The 20,316-nt window shown below is 49.2% G+C and overlaps 2 protein-coding genes across 4 annotated transcripts in view; one reads left to right on the top strand and one right to left on the bottom strand.

The window, feature by feature from the left end:
• MTREX (Mtr4 exosome RNA helicase) overlaps positions 1–19,815 on the top strand; it is a 41,545-nt gene extending 21,730 nt beyond the window's left edge. Inside the window, exons 15-27 of the mRNA XM_084881004.1 lie at positions 360–485; positions 2,282–2,432; positions 5,277–5,449; positions 5,935–6,003; positions 6,308–6,436; positions 7,898–8,008; positions 8,988–9,176; positions 11,617–11,780; positions 13,367–13,472; positions 14,240–14,296; positions 15,843–16,005; positions 18,615–18,719; positions 19,665–19,815. Coding sequence (XP_084737130.1) covers positions 360–485; positions 2,282–2,432; positions 5,277–5,449; positions 5,935–6,003; positions 6,308–6,436; positions 7,898–8,008; positions 8,988–9,176; positions 11,617–11,780; positions 13,367–13,472; positions 14,240–14,296; positions 15,843–16,005; positions 18,615–18,719; positions 19,665–19,717 — 1,596 coding nt within the window. The 3' untranslated portion in view covers positions 19,718–19,815. The remainder of the gene's footprint in view (positions 1–359; positions 486–2,281; positions 2,433–5,276; positions 5,450–5,934; positions 6,004–6,307; positions 6,437–7,897; positions 8,009–8,987; positions 9,177–11,616; positions 11,781–13,366; positions 13,473–14,239; positions 14,297–15,842; positions 16,006–18,614; positions 18,720–19,664) is intronic.
• Positions 19,816–19,845: 30 nt separating this feature from the next.
• The window catches only part of PLPP1 (phospholipid phosphatase 1), a 33,416-nt gene continuing 32,945 nt past the window's right edge, over positions 19,846–20,316 (bottom strand). For all 3 annotated transcript variants that reach the window (XM_084881020.1, XM_084881019.1, XM_084881021.1), the window contains exon 6: positions 19,846–20,154. In XM_084881020.1, the coding sequence (XP_084737146.1) occupies positions 20,029–20,154 (126 nt within the window). In that variant the 3' untranslated portion in view covers positions 19,846–20,028. The remainder of the gene's footprint in view (positions 20,155–20,316) is intronic.

The raw sequence follows: 20,316 nt of genomic DNA, 5'->3' as shown, positions 1-20,316 counted from the left end.
TGATTGGATTAGGATTCAGTAGTTTAGTCATTGTCTGCTTTTGTAGACGGCCATTTTTCAGAATATCTAAGGTAAAAATTTTTTATGCCAGTGAATTAGCTGGTATTTCCCTGTAGGTATGGATTTGATCGTTTTGGAGCTAAATTTTGAATGTTACTCTGATGTGTTTTGCAGTTTTGTGTTTTCACTTACAATCTCCAAAAAGTTCATGTTTTTAATCGTGGTTAATCATGGCTTTTGGGTTGTTTTTTTTTTTGACTATGTAACTTGTACTTGTGTATTTTATAAGAAAAGAAGAGTAAGAATATGTTTTTACCAGGTTCTCTCCTAAACTTAGAACTTTTCTTTCGTCTGTTTAGATTTCTTCTGGTGAATACATTCAGATGTCTGGTCGTGCCGGAAGGAGGGGGATGGACGACAGAGGAATCGTGATTCTTATGGTTGACGAAAAGATGAGCCCAACCATTGGGAAGCAACTGCTTAAGGTAACAGAGTTGAGATTCTGCATTTGCAAAAGGAATTTGCAGTCAGTTTTGTCAGTCCAGACACCTGTCTAAGGAGACGGACTGATTTACAAAACTGCCTGGGCTGGGGAGGCAGCAGGGGAAGTGCTTGGAAGGCTGTGCTGATCCTCGTGGGGGTGGAAACACTCCTTTTCCCTTCACAGTTAAGGTGACCTTGACATCCCCCTCTGTGGCAGGAGTGGCTCTTCCCCTGCCCGAACAGGAAGTGAGGCCCGTGATGTCAGGGTCTGGGCAGTTACCTGCCTCTACCTTTGCAAGCCCAGGTAGCTGAATAATTAATTCTACAATCTGCCATCCTGTTTCAGCCTGTTGATAGACTAAATACTACAAAACTAATTTAAAAACTTCGAGCTTTATTTCAAATTAGCCTGTTCATTTTGCTTTCATAGTGTTTGTGTTTTAGATTTAGATGTTTTGTTTTGTTTTGTTTTGTTTTGAAGAGCCTCTCAAGGAAATTCAACCTGGTTGCTTTCCTTGTCCTCCATATTCTTAAATCCCTAAGATAGGAAACTTACCATTAATTAAAAATATAAAATTAACGGCAAGCTCACTAGCTATTTAAAATAAAGGTGAAACAGACGAAGGGGTGGAAAGTGCGGATGGGTAGCTATAGAGTGGCCACAGGGATGGAAAGGACAGCGTAAAGAATACAGTTAGTGTGATAAATGTGTATGGGGCCAGGTGAGGACTTGAAATATCAGGGGGACCACTTTTTAACTAACGTAATGTGATTATTTAACCATTGTGCTGTACCCCTGAAACTAATCCTACCTAATAAAAGGCTAATATGCAAATTGTCCCCTCGGGAGTTTGACCACTCCCTGTTATGTGCGCTGAACACCGGGGTGGCGCAGAATGAAGGAAGACCCCAGCTGGCAGCTGGGCTTAGGGACCCTGCCCATGCACAGATTTTGTGCACTGGGCCTCCAGTATAAAATAATATTGAATGTAAACTGCAATTCAAAACTAAAATTTTAAAACAAAAAAATAAATACAGCTTCAAATTACGTTAAGACATACATAGGTCAGTAAATTATATTTTATTGCTTTTTAATCCTCACCTGAGAATATGTTTTTATTTACTTTTTTTTTTTGAGAGAGAGATAGAGAGAGAGAGAGAGAGAGAGAGAGAGAGACTGATGTGAGAGAGAAGCATTGATCAGTTGCCTCCTGTATGCACCCTGACTAGGGATTGAGCCTGCAACCTAGGTATGTGCCCTGGCTGGGAACCTGTAACCTTTTTGTGTGTAGGATGATGCTCTAACCAACTGAGCTATACCGGGCCAGGGCTCATTAAAATTTTTTTTTTTTAATTTTATTGCGGAAGAAACACAGCACAACATGAGATTTACCCTCTTCACAACATGGTTTTGAGTACAGACACGGTGTTACACAGCAGGTCTCCAGAGCTTGCTCATCTCACTGGCCTGGAACATTTCCCAGGAAAACGTAACGCACTTCTGTAGTCTTCCCAAAGTGTGGTACGCATATCCCCAGGGGTACAGGAGGAGTTTGGTGGGGGTACGCGTTGCACCGGTGTTTGGTGGGGATATGCACTGCACTGTGCTTAGCTGCGCCTAATTCTACGTTTTCATGAGTACGAGGGGTCCTCAGCGTTACGAAAATTATAGAAGAGGCACACATATGTCAAAAGTTTGGGAAACACTGATATAGAGGGAAGTGAAGCAATCTGCCAGGTGGAAGCCGTTGGTGTGAGTTATTTGAATAACTAAAGTAGTGACGTTCACTCCTCTCAGGGCTCGGCTGACCCTCTGAACAGTGCATTCCATTTGACCTACAACATGGTTCTGAACTTGCTGCGTGTGGAAGAAATCAACCCTGAGTACATGCTGGAGAAGTCCTTCTACCAGTTTCAGCACTACAGAGCCATTCCCGGGGTGGTAGAGAGTAAGTATGACGGCTCCCGGCCTCTCAGCTGCACTCCCTCCGCCTGTGTGCTGCTTGGCCTGGGGTGTCTGGAGCCAGGTCTGGGCCCTGTCATGCCGGAAGGTCAGAGCTGCAGCCAGTCCTCATTGCCAACCAGACATTCAAAGGGAAGGAAGAAAACCGGTCAGGACACTTCTCTGTGGCTGATTCAAACAGGTCTTCATTAAGGTCTTACATTAAGGAAGAGGACGTAACGGTGACCTGTCATAACTTTTTGTAGCTGTGCTCAGATCGTTTGTGAGGACTTGGCCAAGAGTCTGCTACCCATTCTGTGAACTTAACGTTGCCACCGTTTCTCCACCCTCCGTCTGTCTCCCAAGCCCCATGAGAAGGAAGCACTGTGTTCCGTGTGGTTCTGCCAGTGTTGCTCCTGCATCTTTGAATCTTCTCAATTGAATTATCCCTGCATTTCCCTACCAGTTTTTAAAGGAGCAAGTCTTGTTATTCTAACATTTTGAAACCATTAGACAAAAGACTGGGTACCCAAAGTATAACAGGCTTCTTAGTGGAGGAAGTAGGAGTTTAAGTGATGAGATGAGAGAATGGGTGAGGGGATTGAAACCCCTCCCTGCTGCACAGAGTGGTCAGAGAGCAGGTGTGGGCCGAGTGGTTGCAGGGGGGCGCTGTGCTGCTGCTCTCACTGCGGAGCAGCTGGCTGCAGGTGGCGCCCAGGACCAGGAAGGTGTATCTCCTTTTTGCTGTTGATGCTGCTGGAACCTTAGACATCCCACAGTTAGAATAGAGGCTGTCGCCATCCATCTTTATTTTACAAATACAGTGGGGATTTTGTTTTAACTAAGAAACTGGGAAGGCTGGCTTACATGACATGTTCATTGACTGAATCCACAGTAGGTTTCTTAGTGAGCCATAAGAGTAGAACTCCCAGGATTGTATTGTTCATTTACTGAAAAGAAAATGCAGACTCAGTCTTAATTTTTTTGTTTGGTTTCATTAATAGATAATGCATTAGTTAATACATGGCAAGGCCTGTGGAGTTATATATGGGACTACTTGAACCTTAGTTTGCTCTTTTATGCAATTGAGATACTATCTAGTTCATCCAATTCATGAGAATTTAATGAGATAATTTACATTAAATGCTCAGAAACTACCTGCTTAATTATTGATAATTTACCATAGATCAGTAAAACCATTTAAACTTGAACTGCTCCAAAATTTGCTCAGTACTGGAGTAGCAGTCCATTTTGTCATCACTCACAAGTCTGTTACATGTTTTACATATAATTTGATAGGAATGCATCTTTGGAAGCACTGTGTCTCACCTTCCTCAGAAGGAGGAACTCGGTTGCTCAGTCTTAGCAGTTTATGGCTGTGTCTCCCCTGCTGTCTGCTGATGCTGAGGCTGAGGCTGTGCTGGGGTGGGGGGTGCACTGTGGGGAAAGCAGCTGCTCATGCCGCGGCCCTCTGCTCTGTGATTGGGAGTGGGCTGTAGCTGTGGTTAGAGTCCTAGCTACAGACCCCAGGTGCCTCACAGTCTCAGAACTCTGACTCGGTAGCACAGCGTGATGGGAGTGGAGCGTAGGGACAGTGCTGAAGCAGGAATCCATGCATCTGTGGGCAGTGGGTTTTTCACAAATGCTGTGTGGACAACAGGAGAGCCACCTGCAAGAGGAGGAAGTAGGCCCCTTACCTCAGACCACACGTAAAAATTAACTGAAATTGCTGACAGTCCTAAATATAAGAGCTGAAACCGTAAGACTCTTCGAAAGCACAGGCTTACATCTTCATAACCTTGGATTTGGCAAGTTGTTTCCTAGAGAATACACCAAAAAGACAAGCAGCAAAAGAAAACAAATTTGATTTCATCAGAATTAAAAGCTTATACTTCAGTAGACACCAACAACAAAGTGAAAAAAAACCCACAGACTGGAAGGAAATATTTCCAAATCACATACCTGATAAGGATCAAGTGTCCAGAATATGTAAGGAATTCTTACAACTCAACAGCAAAAAGGGTAACTTTTAAATGGGCAAAGGCTTTGGATGGAGCTTTCTCCAAAGAAGATAGTTTCCCACAAACGTGAAAAGACACTCTCCATCAGTCATTAGGGAAATGCACATTGAACCACACGGGCACGCCTCACACTCCTCGGGAGGGCTGTTCTTAGAACGGTAGTTAACACGATGGTGCCATTGTGTGGGAAGTAGTTCAGCACGTCCTCAGCAAATTTAATGGCAGAATTACCATAAGACCCAACAGTTTCACTCCTGGTACATAACCAAAAGAACTGGAAATATGTTCAAACAAACTCATGTTTGTCTGCATAAATGTTTGTAGCAGCACTGTTCACAGCCAAAAGGCGAAAGTAATCTTCAGTCCGTATGCCCAGCTCTATCCACGGAGCCACACCGGTTAGGGCAGGTGAAAGTAATCCAAATGTTCATCAGCTGTAAGAGGATAATAAAATGTTCCCCCTTGTACTGGAGCATGATTCAGCCAAAGAAGCACTAGGACATGCCACGGCATGAATGACATAAGGCTACACATTGTTTGGTTTAGTAAGTAGGAAATAACCAGAACAGGAAAGTCCGTTCAGACAAAAAGCAGACAGGAAGCAGCCAGGGTGGGGGGGGAAGGGAATGAGGAGTGTTGGCTTGGTGGTGAGTTTCCTCTTGGAGAGGATGAACGAGAGGGTGGGGATGGGTGCATACATTGTAGATGTACAGTTTTTACTTTTTATTTTTTTTTATCAACCTTTCTTTTCTTTTTTTAAATTAAATTATCTCTGTACATACACCATTGAGATGTACAGTTTTTATATTGTACATGTGTTTTATTGACAGAGGTAAGGAACTCAGAAGAACAATATAATAAAATAGTCATACCCAATGAAGAAAGTGTGGTCATCTATTACAAGATTAGACAGCAGCTTGCCAAACTGGGTAAAGAAATTGAAGAATATATTCACAAACCAAAATATTGCCTACCATTTCTACAACCAGGTCGTTTGGTAAAGGTATGTTAATTTTAAAAAAACATTTGGATATTTTAATATTGGATAATCTTTGAATAGCTATTCTATTTTTTTATATTGATAAAATGCTTTCTGCTACAGCAGTTGAGCTATAGTAATTATATGGTTTTTTTTATTTCACATGACTCTGCTTAAGGGAGGGGGTCGTTAATCAGATTTTTAGAGGATATAAATTGAGGCAGATAGTGTTCCAGTTATAAAATCTAAAGTAAAGGCAGTTTTATGTAGGATGAATTCATTAGCTGTAAAATACGAACGACTTTAGATGTTCTCAGAACAAATACACCAGTTATCATTTTTTGACATTTTGCCAATCGAGAGGTTCTTGTTATTGTGTTCCAGGGGTCTGTGAAATTGGCAGCGGTTTTCCCATAAGTTTAACAGCGATCTCTCAAAAATGCTTCGGCAGGACGACTCAGTTTTATTAGCCTGCAGTGTCCTTGTTGATGTGCGTTACTTTCTTTTAGGTAAAGAATGAAGGAGATGATTTTGGCTGGGGAGTAGTCGTGAATTTCTCCAAAAAGTCAAATGTTAAGGTAAACTATTTGTTCTTAAAATAGAATTTTATATAAATCGTTAATGAAATCTTTTTTTCAGACTCATGAAATTGATCAAAGATGAAAGTATTATCTTAAGAGAAAATGTAATAAATACTGCCATAAGGAAATAATTTGTTGAATAATCTTAAATGTTGTGCTTAAAATGGATGGGTTATTTTCCTAACAACAACTACTTATAATTTCATGATAATTTATATTTCTCCTCTGAACTCATCAGTGCCGAGCACACCGTCCCTGGACCCGGGGTCTAGGAGTTAATGATCTTCTCTGCTCTTTCCAGCCCAACTCTGGTGAGCTAGACCCACTGTATGTGGTGGAAGTGCTTCTGCGCTGCAGCCGAGAAAGCTTGAAAAACTCGGCCACGGAGGCTGCAAAACCAGCCAAGCCCGAGGAGAAGGGGGAGATGCAGGTGTGTGCTGAGCTTCCATTGGGGTCCAGAGACCTGTGAGTTCCTGTAGGCCCCAAGTTTCCCAAATGTGATTCTAATAAACATGGTCAGTGTTTCTAATGGGAAGTTCTTAAGGTATTTTAAGGTCTGTTAAAACGATCTAAATATCAGTAAAACGAGTAATGAGATTTAAGCCTTTTTTTAAAAAATCAAATTATGGCAAGGCAATAGTGACAAAAGTAAAACATAAAATGAGAATGCTAGCAGATACCACTTTATCAAGTGATCAAAGTTACCATCACCAATAATGTTGACCAATGAATGAAGACCCTCCCCCCAAAAAAAATATCACTTCTCCAAAAATGCATAACCTGAAGTTTGTGATTCCTTGTGGTTAGACAAACCCACATGGTGGGCATTCTCCAAAAGACATCCCATTAAAACGTCAGTGTCACAGACAACGGAGGGACTGTGCCAGGGGAAAGGAGAACAAAGAACTGTTACAATTACATTCACTGCATGATCCTAGATTGGACCGTGGACTAGTTGGGGAGAGGGGAGGTGATTTAAAGACATTGGGAACATAGACACATGTTTAATGACAGTAGATTCAGTGTCATTGTAGCAGCATCACAGTTCCATCTTTGCTCTGTAGAGAGAGTGACGAAGCAGGTGGGTCACGTGAATGATTGCTGAGTAAAGGTGTGCGGGAGCTCTTTTCCTATTCTTTCTGTAAATTTGAAGTACGTGAGACAGATAAGAGTTTGTCCCCATTTCTGAAATGTGGAAACTTGCTCCAGGTCATACAACGAGCTGCAGGTTGGATTCAAACCCGGATACTCTGGACTTGAACCCATGCTTAACCACTCTTATCTGATCAGTAAAACAACACATTTATTTCTAGCAAGCCAGTGATGGTAGTTTGTTACTAATTATGTGAAGGCAACCATAGGAGACCCAGATGAATTTGGACCTCAGTTCAGGGAGGCCTCTGAGCTGAAAGGAAGCAGAATGGGGAGGGGGAGAGTTCTGCCTGGGGAAGCCTGGCAGACCATTAGAGAGGTGGCCTTGCTGGTACGTCCGGTGGAGCACTGCTCGCCCTCCTTGCCGCCCACCCCACACTTAATGGCCCTTCCTCGGCCTCTAACCTGGGGAGGCTCCCTCCCTCTGGATGCTGTGGGAGGGATCGGGGTTCAGAGGGCCAGCTAGGAGGAAGCAAAGGTGAATCAAGCATGGATTCTGTAGTGAGCACTCACTTATTTCTGTGTGCCATTTATAGGCCTGTTACTTAGGTTTGAATTAGTTTTTACTTTTAAAGTACGGTCTCTACTAAGATGAAAGCTTCCACAGTGATCATTTTCTGCTTAGGCCTGTCCCGCTGTAACTTCAGCTTCCTGTTAGGGACGTACACTGGATGTCGGGAAAGGTAGAACGTGACAAGGTGTAAGTTTAACAGCAGCGTTGTGGAACTCTTCGTTGCAGGTTGTTCCAGTCCTGGTGCACCTCCTGTCCGCGATCAGCAGTGTCCGGCTCTACATCCCCAAAGATCTCCGGCCCCTGGACAACAGGCAGAGCGTCCTGAAGTCAATACAGGTACACACGCCCTTACGCACTGCGTGTCCGTTTCATGCACACCCACCGAGGCCCCTAGTGCGGCCGCCGCACGCTCCTTCCGGAAGAGCTGTGAGCAGCCGGCAGCGGCGGCTCCTTGGCCCAGAGGGCAGCAGAGCCTGCTCCGTGAGCCCCTGGAGGGCCGGAGGGCAGGTCCCGGGCCAGGACTTAGCCATTTTCAGAATGGTCAAACTTTCAACAGAAAATGAGAACTTGTAGAAACTTTATTTTCTACTAAAAAAGGAACTTTGTTATTTAGTCAATAAACATTTAAATTAGCATCTGCTAATTTATATACTAGAATCTGAGACAACAAAGATAAAGGAACAGGCCACTTTCACGGGACATTTTTAAGCTGTAGGTATCTATTTATTGTCTGTTTATTTTAATTCCTACCTGGCCAAATCCTCTCATCTTTAAGTCTAGGGGCGCTAGTCTGCTGTGGACCATCCCTTCTCTGAATTCCCATGTTCACCATGTTCACAGTTCAGACATGTAAAAAAAATAGCAAGAGGGATCTCTGGACCCTTTTAAAATTTTCATCTTTTGACTCAGTTCTGCCCTCCCTAGGTATCAACCCCAAGGTATTTATCAGGAAATTGAAAACAATTGATACACTTAAGAGATGTTCAGTACATGATGGTTTATGATGGCAAATTGTGTTCACAACCCAAATGCCAGAGAGTGGCTTACCAACGAGCTGTGCCACAGCCAGACGGTGAGCTCTGTGTGCAGGGTTCCTAGTCTGGTCTAGTGCGCCCCGGTCAGCAAGTCCTCACAGGCGTTGCTGGAACCAGAGGCTGGAACCAGAGGCCGTGGGGGATGCACTCACATGGGAGCGATTGGGGAAGTGCCGCAGCCTTTTTGTGTTCGCACATAGAAAAGCATGAAAGAAAATACTGATTTGTTTTAACCCTAATTTTGTCTATAAATAAGCATTAATCTTAAATGCTTGTTTCAGGAAGTTCAGAAACGGTTTCCGGATGGTGTTCCCTTACTGGACCCTATCGATGACATGGGCATTCAAGACCAGGGCCTGAAGAAGGTCATCCAGAAAGTGGAGGCGTTCGAGCACCGCATGTACTCGCACCCGCTGCACAACGACCCGAACCTGGAGACGGTGTACACGCTCTGTGAGAAGAAAGCACAGGTATGGAGACACTGATGGGAGTCTGGAATTCTGTGTATTTCCCACCTCAATGAGGGTGTGTTGCTCATTTTCTTCTCCAATGGGTTTCGTCAGCTATAATGAAATCATCTTCTAAGGAAAGTACGGACTCTCAGTAAGGCAAGATGAAGATCATTTCAGTATAGTTCGGCATTTGATGGGGCGTTTTCTTTGTAGTTTTTGTTGTTGTTGTTTTGTTAATCCTCACCAGAGGATATTTTTTCATTGATTTTTAGAGAGATTGGAAGGGAGAGGTAGAGAGAGAGAGAGAAAGGGTGGGGCGGGGGAGAGAAATACCAATGTGAGAGAGACATATCGATTGGTTGCTTCCCACATGAGCCCTGACCAGGGCTGGGGATAGAGCCTGCATCCGAGGTGCGTGCCCTTCAGCGGAATTGAACCTGGGACCCTTCGGTCTGCAGGCCGACTCTCTATCGTCCCACTGGGCCAAACCAGCTAGGGCAATGTTCACCTTTTTAAAGCTCACACTTCAGTTGTTTTTAGTAAATCCACAGCTATCTGCAGCCATAACTACCGTCTAGTTTCAGAATGTTTTCATTATCCCAAGAAAGAGACCTCGTACCAATTATCAGTCACTCCCACTCCCCCTCCAGTCCTACAGCCACACATCTGCTCTCTGCCCCAAACCAGGCCGCGCTGGAGTTTCCTCTCAGAAAGTCCTATAGAGTGCAGCTGGTGCTGGCGTGTGTCTGCAGGTTCCCCTTGTTGCTGCACAGATCTGCGCCTTCCCGCATGGCACCTTCCCACTGGGCACCTCCCCGCAGGGCGCCTCCCCGCAGGGCACACGGCTGCCCCTCGAGGGCTGGGCTCCATGGCTTGTTGGACCGCAGTGTGTTTATCCAGCCGTCAGGATGGCACGGGGGGTTTCTGCCCCTTGGGCGACCATGAATAATGATGCTGTGAACATTTGTGTCCACGTTTTTGTGCGGACGTATGTTTTCTTTTCTCCTGGGTGGCACTGGGTGGGATTGCTGGGCCATAGAGTAACTCTGGGTTTCACTTTTTGAGAAAACTGCCAAGCTTTTCCAGAGTGGCTGCACTACTTTACGTCTCACCTGCAATTATGAGAATTCCAATTTTTCACATCCTTTCCAACACTTGTCGTTGTCTGCGTTTTTATTGTAGCCATCCAGTGGTAGTTCAGCTTTTCATGGTAATCAGCTGAAACCTCTAAGCAGGAAAGGCGATCTTACAGCCATTCTGAATGGTGAACTCAGAAAAAGCTTTTGGAAGCGAACATACCCCTCTCCACTGCCCACCTCTCTGCACCTGGGACCTTTTGTCCAATCAAACGTCACTTCCTGCTTAACGCCTCTTCGTAAGGCCTACAGTGAATGTCAGTTCCCACCGCGTGTGATTCTGTGAGAATGACAACGTAACTGTAAACGGCACCCCGTTAGTTGTGAATACATTGACCACCATCCTTGCCTTCAGAACAGCTACTCCTCACTTGAAGCTTAATGTAAAGTCTGCAAAATTCAGCTTCCCAATCCCTAACTGCCTTCGTGTCAGTGTTTTTCTGAGCATCAGCCTGTGCTTCAGGATTCTGTGCTTCTGTCGTACTCCTGTCCCAGCAGACGCGTTTGTCACAGTTACTGATCGCTGAAGGTTAAAACTCGTCCACTCGCAAGGATGGCCTCAAGGTCCATGCGCTCGGAAGCTCTCCTCTGTCTGTGGGGCAAAGACGCTCCTCTGCCAGAGCTGTTTCCAGGGGGGGATGCATTTGAGGACAAGGAGAAGGGACACTCACCCGGGGTGGGGAGGACAATCCAGGGCGTCAGAGGAGAGCTGCCCTGTTCGGTTTGGCTCGGTGGATAGAGCGTCCGCTGAAGGGTTCCGGGCTCGATTCCAGTCAAGGGCACATGCCCAGTTTCGGGCTCGATCTCCCTGGTGAGGACGTGCAAGAGGCAGCCTATCAGTGATTCTCATCATCAATGTTTCCATTTCTCTCTTTCTCTCCCTTCCTCTCCGAAATAAACATTTGTATTTTAAAAAAGAGACAGATGAGAGTAATCGAGTCCCTGTTCCCTGAGGATGAGGGGTGAGCGGGGACTGAGCGGGGACTCACGCAGCCCTGGCTCCTGCGGCTTCCTCCCCAGCCAGAGGCTGCAGCGCCTCCCCGCGGCCAGCCCTTCCTCTCCCGCCGCCTCGAGGCTGAGCCCCACCCTCCTGCTCGGCTCCGCCTTGCCGTGGACGGCGGTGTTTCCAGTTTACCATCTTCCCTGGTCCTCCTCCCTCGAAAGGCCCAGGAGCGGAGCTTAGGAAACTCCTGTGTCCCCTGCCCGTGAGCGCTGACAGGCAGTGTGTGTGGGGAGCGTCCTTGGGGAGTATTTTGTGTCCTGAGCAAGTCCCATGTCACTTCGCTCACTTAACAGCTTCGTTTATATTCTGGATGCTTTAGATCGCAATAGACATTAAATCTGCAAAGCGCGAACTCAAGAAAGCAAGAACCGTCCTGCAGATGGATGAGCTCAAATGCCGCAAGCGCGTGCTGCGGCGCCTGGGGTTCGCCACGGCGTCCGACGTCATAGAGATGAAGGGGCGCGTGGCCTGCGAGATCAGCAGGTGAGCTGGCGCTGGGCTGCTCGTCGGTAAGAAAGAGCTGTCTGAGGGCTGGCTCTTACAGCTGTTCACGTGACGTGCAGAGCTGGCGTGCACCCTTCAGGAATGTTCTAGAACCGTGGTCGGCAAACTGCGGCTCTCAAGCCGCATTCCACCCCTTTCCCTTCCTGTCTCCTCACGTCCTCTCAGGCTGTCCTCAGCCTCCTGCGGGGGTCGGGTCCATGTGAGCCCTCCTGTGTGTGTGCCACCTCTGCAGCCCGTCCTTCATCCTCTCGGAGTTCTTTCCAGACCACCCTTCCGTGTCCCCCTGGGCAGCAGTCTGGGGATTCTCTGGCTTTTAGAATGAACACCCTAATGCAGTGTGTTCGTCAGCTTCGCTCTCTACATGCCTGTGGCCACATCTCCCTCCGTCTGTCGCTTAGCATGGCTTTTCTTGTGCTCCCCCTCACGTCCTTCCAAAATGTGCTCTAAAAACTCCAGCATTGTTAATGCAATCACCTGTGTAAACCAGGTCACTCTCCTGTGATTATCTTTCTTGTCTCTTCCTGCATTAAAGTAATCGTGTCCTATCAGGTTATCATTAGGAATCCAAGTGTGTGTGTGTGTGTGTGTGTGTGTGTGTGTGTGTGTATTATAGTTATATATATATATATAGCTATATAGTTATATATTATAGTTATATATATTAGTGACCCATTGTGTGAGACCCAGGACACCCTCCACCCCACCCCCACACCATGGGGCCACTCGGAATCCCAAAGTCCTGCCCTGTGTGGCCGGTGCACCGCAGGACAGCCCTGAGTCCTGGAATGCCGTCCGACGCCCTGCCCTCGCTGTGTGTGCTGCCATCTTGTGATGGTGTTACAGTGTGAGGGTCATTTGCATATTACCTCTTTATTCTATAGGACACTAGAGGCCCGATGCACAAAATTCATCGTGCAGCCCCAGCTTCGTCTGGGCTGTTCGGTCGATTTGCATATTATGTTATCATTATATAATTTTATTGATTTTAGAGAGGAAGGAAGAGATAGAAACAATTAGATGGTTGGACTCAGATAATAATTGGTGATGACTTCCTCCTGGTTCCTGAGCGTTAAGTGATGCTCTTTAACTCAGGGACACGTGCAGCTTGGCATTTGCCTGAAATGCCCGCATTAAGTTCATTTGTATGTTGGCAGTACAGTGACTTGCCCTTTCCTTAGTGAACCCTGGTCACTCTCACTGATTACTCCTCGTGGTCAAATGGCACAGCTGTTAAAGACTCCATGTAAGGCCGCGTACATTCCATGTAAGGGTGTGTACATTCCATGCCAGGGCATGTACATTCAGTGTAAAGGTGTGCACATGCCATGTCAGGCCACGTACATTCCATGTAAGTATGTCTACATTCCGTGCAAGGGCATGTACAGTTCATGTAAGGGCATGTACATGCCATGTCAGGATGTGTACATTCAATGTGAGGATGCGTACATTCCATGTAAGGGCGTGTACATTCCATGTACTGGTATGTACATGCCATGTCGGGGTGTGTACATAAGGGCATGTATGGGGTGCCCGACCTGATGCGCTCTTCTCTCCTGCGGGCGCAGTGCTGATGAGCTCCTGCTCACCGAGATGATGTTCAACGGGCTGTTCAACGACCTGTCGGCGGAGCAGGCCACCGCCCTGCTGAGCTGCTTCGTGTTCCAGGAGAACGTGAGTCCCCGCGGCCGTCTCCGGCTGCAGTGTAAACGCGCTCCTTCCCGTTAGACCTTGCGGGGGACGTGAGGTGCAGGCAGTGCGGCTTTAGCCCGGGCACTGTGAGAATCAGTTAGTAGATGGGGATTGCCAGGAAGGAGAGTGACTCGGATTTCATTTCTGGGTGGTCGTCAACCAGACACCAGGCTTTAAGCTGGTTCCATAGCCCGGTGCTTTGTCAGAGGTCTGGCCTGGAAGATGGCCGGAGAGACGGGCAAGTGAGAATGGAATTGGCGGCCTAGCGAACGGAAGGGGCATCTTGGGTCTCCGTCCCCTCCCAGCTGGGGTCGCCGGGAAGCCGCTCCCACCCCGCGGTGGGTCGCCTGGTCACTCCGCTGGGTCCACACGGAGTTGTCCACGGGACCCCCTGCACTTCACCCCAAAACGGTCACGGACATGTCTCACTTGGCGTGTTTTAAGCTGTGTGTGTGGGTGAAACGGACGGAGCAGACCTGCCTCCGCACAGCACTGTGTGAGCTGCTGCTGCTCTCAAGGCCCGTGGCCTGCACGCACAGCGTCCCGGCGGGCTTTCCCGGTCTGCCGGGCTCTGGGCCGCTGCTCCTCCTGCGGCAGATCGGCATTGGGGCGGGGAGGCGGCACTCCCAGCTCGGGTCACCGAAGGCCTCGCACAGCCCACACAGTCTGGGCTGGCAGCGAGGTCACAGGAGGAGGCAGGTCTGGTTGGGTGTGGTTTTCACAGCTGACCCTCCCTCCTTTCTTCCCAGTCCAGTGAGATGCCCAGACTGACCGAGCAGTTGGCAGGGCCACTTCGTCAGATGCAGGTGGGTTCCTTCGGCTGCCCCTTTCTGAGCAGTGGGTGTAAAATAGCCGCTTTTGACGGCCTAGAGTGCATGTCCTTCAATAGAGACAGCTTCCTCTGGGTTGAAGATGTCACATGATGTTAGTCTCGTCATTTAATGTGGTTTTTACTTAAAACAGTTAAATAGTCTTTTCCACTAGTGCAGAGGTCGGCAAACTCATTAGTCCACAGAGCCAAATATCAACAGGACAACGTTTGAAATTTCTTTTGAGAGCCACATTATTTATTTATTTATTTATTTATTTATTTATTTTAAATATATTTTATTGATTTTGTACAGAGAGGAAGGGAGAGAGATAGAGAGTTAGAAACATCGATGAGAGAGAGTCATCGATCAGCTGCCTCTTGCACACCCCCCAATGGGGATATGCCTGCAACCAAGGTACATGCCCTTGACCGGAATCGAACCTGGGACCTTTCAGTCCTCAAGCCGACGCTCTATCCATTGAGCCAAACCGGTTTCGGCGAGAGCCACATTTTTAAACTTAAACTTCTAACGCCTCTTCTTCAAAGCAGACTCACCCAGGCCGGGGTATTTTGTGGAAGAGCCACACTCGGGGCCAAAGCGCCACAGTTTGCCGGCCACGGACTTAGTGTAATCAATCGCACAGGGCTGTGAGTTCAGATTCCTGGCCACCTGCAGAGGGCAGCACCAGCAGTTCCATGTCTGTCCCGCTTCCTCGAGGTGAAGAACGCCATCGGGATGGACGAGGGTTTAGCTAGCGTTACCTTTGGTTTACTTTTCCATTCTGGTTTACAGTAAGTTTTAAAGTCTGTTTTATCCTAAGAAATTATTTATCTCTGGCTTCTCAAAGTCACAGTAACTTACAGTGATGAATTTGTGTCTTCCTGTTTTCTTAGGAAGAATTGGTTTTTGTCTGCCTTTCAGTGTCACACAGAGGCAGGGCTGGATGGACTGTAAGACGCTGTAAGGGCGGAGTGGGGGCGTCATAGTAGAGGGCCTGTGGGGGGCAGCACCTCACTGCCCTCCCGGAGCCCAGGCCTTCTGTAGTTGCAGGTGCTTTCCACCTGTAATTACCAAGGAGAAAGGTCCTCATGGCAAAAAAAATCTTTAGATTACATTCTCTGAATCTTTATTGGGGGAAAAAGCATTTTGTTATATGATTGGTGTTTCTCTAAATCTGTTTTATTACTGTTTTTGTTCGTAAATGAAACAATTAGAGATTGGTTAAGTGCTATTGTATAATATTTATGAAGTTCCTGGGTTTATTTTATTTATTTACTTTTTTAAACTTTTATAAGAATTCATTTGAGCAAACTATTGGGGAGCAAAATCTCAAATGCTCCAGCAGCTGCTGTTTGTTGGTGAAAATGGTGGTGTTGATGTGTTGCTTCAGGGTAATGGGCAAAGGTTGCTGTCTGTTCCCTTAACAATGGGAGGGGCCCCGAGGCTGCTTAGCAGCAGCTCCACGTGTAGGCACCTGGGAGGTAAGGAAGAAGTGGGTGGGAGATCACCGAGGAATGTTAATGTCCTTTTATCTTCAAAGGAATGTGCCAAACGAATTGCAAAAGTCTCAGCAGAAGCCAAGTTGGAAATTGATGAGGAGACTTACCTGAGCTCCTTCAAACCTCACCTAATGGACGTGGTGCACACCTGGGCCACGGGCGCGACGTTTGCCCACATCTGCAAGATGACAGACGTCTTCGAAGGTGCGGCTCAGGCTCACGCGCACACTCCTCTGAGGGGGCCCGGGCTCGGGCCTCGCTGGCTTGTCTGTAATAAGAGAGAGTTATGTGGATAGACAGACGGCAGTGAGCAGAAGGAAGGGGCTCAGGATACCGGCTACAAAGGCAGAAGGGGACTTGGCCTGAGGGGAGAGAGGGGTAAAGGTAACACATGGGGGAGGCAGAGGCACCTGGGGGTCATAGGTCAATGCACCTGGTCCTGGCTGGTTTGGCTTGTTTTCTGGGCCTGGAGCTGAAATACAGCTGCGGCCCAGATGGACTGGATGCTGGTCAGAACCTCCTTGTCCTGGGAGCTTACTGCTCAGGGGCTGTTCTCCACCCTTGTTCATCCCCCTCTGAGGAGGTCTATCCAGTGACTAGCAACATGCCAGGCTGACGCTGTTTTAACACAACGTTACTTTTTGGTGATGAAGTGGATCTCCTGCCTGTGTAGGGGGAAAGTGCCCTGCACAAGCCCTGTTGTGTCATAGGCACAGGCCCTCGCTGTCGGTGCTTAGGAAACTGCTCTGACAGTGTGTAATCTGCCGTCTCTGCCATCACGATGAGGAGGTGACCCTGGTAAGTCAGGTCCGTGCACCCAGGGCGGTCCCGCAGCCCAGGCTGCGCCCTCTCGCAGTCCGGGACCCCTCGCTCCTTACCGCTCCCCCTGCTCCTCACCACTCGGCCCCTTGCTCCTCAGTGCTACCACAGAGGTGAGGCTCCTGCCACCACCGCTGTGCTCTTCCCAGCTGTGAGCCTGGCTTCTGGCTGAGTGCACTCACGTTGACCACCAGGGGGCAGCTCCTGCGTTGAACATCTGCCCCCTGGTGGTCAGTGCGCGTCATATGACCCGTCATTCTGCCATTCGGTCGATTTGTATATTCGCCTTTTATTATATAGGAAGTCAGACACAGTGACAGCTAACGTGGCTCATAAAGGAGAGGCGGCATTGTTTTAAGAACAACTCTGGGCAACAGGGCTGTAAAATGTATGTAAATGGAGAAGTTCTCACAGTCCAGAAGACACACTGGGTCTGCTGGGGCCGAGGACAGCAGCCATGAGCAGCCTTCCCGCCCCTTGCATTTCCTGGAGCCGTTCCCCAGCACAGCTTGCTTGAGAAATCTAAGTCTGAAATTTGGTCTAATATCAGCATGTTTTCTTTTTTTCTGGTCTGCGTACCGCTCTATCAACACAAATTTTCCTAAAATGGGAGTAGACTATGCATTAACCCTTAAAAACAAAGTGGCTAATGAACCAGAAAAAGAAAAGCTGAAGACCTGATTTACTTAGGATAGTGTTTTCTCCTTTGAACATACTGCCCCCTTTGCCATGTTGTTGTCAGCTCTTCCACTGCAGAGTGGCCTTCACTCCTCCTGTGATCGCACATGGCTATACAGTTGGAGAAACACAGGAAGCTGAGCACTGCCCTAGCGCAGCGCGGAACTTAACGAGCTACGCGCAAACCACAGTTTCTAATCAGAGTCCTAATTTTCTTTTTCTGTGAAAAAAAACAAAACGGTTTCGATCATTTCAAGTAGTTGTCTCGTCGTTTGGCTGGTTAGCTCGAGCGTGGTGCTAAGAAGTAGTTGTCAGTACTTTTTAGGCATTAGCTGGGGCATGTGTCTGAGGGAGGGGTGTCTGTGCTGGGTTCGTTTGAGGAGTTTTGAAGGCTTCATATAAACAGTGGTTTCTTCTTGAATCGGCTGTAGTCGCTGCTTACGCCCAGCGAACTGGATGTGAGCAGCGCCTTAGAAAGCGTAGAGAGGCTGCAGCCCGTGGTTTGCCGCTGACCCACGGAGTGGATCCAGGGCAGCCTCCGGGCAGCGCCCGTCACTGTCCATTTCTGACAACCGCTGCTGCCCCCACCGCCCTGCACGGGCAGCCATCGAGTCATTGTTTGAAGCTGCTGCCCCCCGCCCGCCGCACTCCTCAGAGGCCTGGCATCCGGCGTGGTTCCTGAGCCCGGGTGCCCGAGTCATGAGGGACTTTCCGCTGGCCTTGTTTTCAGAAATACTTCACTAAAAATAACGGTAGCTTTTATTAGTGCTATCATCTGTGCTTAAATTGGGCACAGCTGGTACTAATGCCTTAGCAATGACACCTGGCGCTCGCTCGCTCACTCACTCGATGAATTGCTGAGCCCCGGTGTGGACAGCAGAGCCGCCTCCAGAAAGGGTCGGCCTGCACCCGCGCCCATGTGTGAGGAACGCACATTCGCGATGCTAACCTCGGTCAGACCCTCAGAATCACGTGGACAGGAGCCAGGGCGTGCGTGGGCGGCACTCGGGGGCCAGAAAGCTGAAGGGGGGTGCTGCTGGGGAAGGAGAGGGTGGTTTGTTCCGGGACAGCTGCCCGTCACACACGTGTGCCCACATGGCCGCCAGTGGGTGAACACGTGCATGTGGTCCATCACCCACAGGACGCTGCCCGCTAGAGGGTGCGCTGCGAGAAGGCTACGATGGGAGGAGCTTTGGGTCCCATGGAGGTTGAAGGGAGGACCCAGGCACCCCCGGGACATCCGGTCCCACGCCCTCTGCGTGGCCTCCCCGGCCACCGCGGCTTCCTCCCCTGACGAGTGTGTCCCTTCTGTCCAGGCAGCATCATCCGCTGCATGCGGCGCCTGGAGGAGCTGCTGCGGCAGATGTGTCAGGCGGCGAAAGCCATCGGGAACACCGAGCTGGAGAACAAGTTCGCGGAAGGTCAGTGTCCTTCGTGTCTGCTGTCCCAGCACCTGTCCACTGTCTCCCCGGGTGGCCACGAGCGCCCTCTAGTGGTTAAGTAAAGCCTCAGGGTCTGGGCCAAGTTGCTAAGATGGGTGTTTATGGGCACCTCCCATGCCACTAGGGACAGGGAGTGGATGGACCCGGCCTGCTTGGAGCTCCTGTCCCAGCGCCAGAGACAGATAAGCTAGCCCTCCGCAGAGCAAAGCAAGAGACAGGACGGACGAGGGAGGGGGTGGACATGGCCCAGGCACCCCTCAGGCAACCGTTAGGCCCTTCCCACGTGCTTGGTTCACGTGAGGACCGGCAAGAGGCCGTGTGCTGGCGCCGAGCCGGCGAGGGAGGGGCGGTGGTGGAAGCAGTGAGCGGCCCTCGCCTCGCTCGAGATGATGCCAGGCAGACGGGTTCCCCAGGCCCCTTTGCTGTCGCTCTGCAGGCCGTCTGTAGAGGCACAGAGCGGGGAGTCCAGCTCCAGACAGACGGCTAGAGCCAGGGGGTGGCGGGGACCAGGCTTGTAGGTGGGCTCACGGGGTCCCCAGCGACCTCTGCTGCCACCTGTCCGTGAGACTGCAGACACGGCCTTGGCCTTACACCACTCCGGCTCCAGTCTAATTGTAGGGACTCGTCCTGCCTCAGAAAGAACCCACGTGGTCAGACTTCTTTAGATAGTTTAGTCCTTTCCCAAATAAGGTTTCTGTGATATTTTTAGACACCCCCACCCCATTCCCATAGACACACACACGCTCACACACGGGCACAGGGGAGTCGAGGCATCAGACCAGGGTGTGGTTTCCAGGTTGCCCCTCGGCCGGCTGTGAACTCCCAGGTCTCATTCGGACCAGCAGGGCCGGTGCTGTCTCCACAGCAGGGCGGGGTGGCGTTCTCTGTGGTCTAAAGGCTAACCTGAGCCGTGTTTCCCCTCAGGCATCACCAAGATCAAGAGGGACATTGTGTTTGCCGCCAGCCTCTACCTGTAGGCGCCCCGGGGACGGGGAGTGGCTGGTCTGCCTCCGTCGGACTGCAGGTGACCACATGCTCAGGGCAGCACTTGGCTCGCCCTCCCACACAGCTGTCCTCAGACAGAGCCCAGCACCAGACGTGTACATAAGCATTGCATTTTTAATAAAAATGTACAGTGAGGCACTGAGGGAAAGGCTGGCGTGTCTTCGTGGACGGGAGCTGGGCCAGCCGCCGGGGGAGCTATGTACACGGGCGTGAGCGTGGGGTAGCAGCAGAGTCCCTCGGGCTGTGCACAGACAGGAGAGGCAGTCTCCCTCGCCCACCGCCTTCAAGGCTGGTGACTGTTCCGGAAGTGATTCTCCCCCGTGGCCGTTTCGTGCAGGTTCGTATGCGAAGCCTCCTCGTTTTCCTTAAAAGACTTTCTCTCCTTGAAGAAATCTGACACGTACACCACCTACAGGGAACAGATACACTCCGAGTGAGTTTAAAAGCCGTCGGCTCCGTCTCACTAGGCTTGTGCAAAACTGAGCGTGAAGAGCAGGACATGGTGCGGGCAAGACTGAGGGCACAGCTCTCAGGCTCACGGATGTCAGGGATGCACCGCGTTGAGATGCGG

The sequence above is a fragment of the Pipistrellus hanaki genome, assembly GCF_964339955.1.
Source record: "Pipistrellus hanaki genome assembly, chromosome: 4".
Lineage (NCBI taxonomy): Eukaryota > Metazoa > Chordata > Mammalia > Chiroptera > Vespertilionidae > Pipistrellus > Pipistrellus hanaki.
Note: the sequence above shows the minus strand (reverse complement) of the source record. Positions and strands in the feature narration are given on the sequence as shown.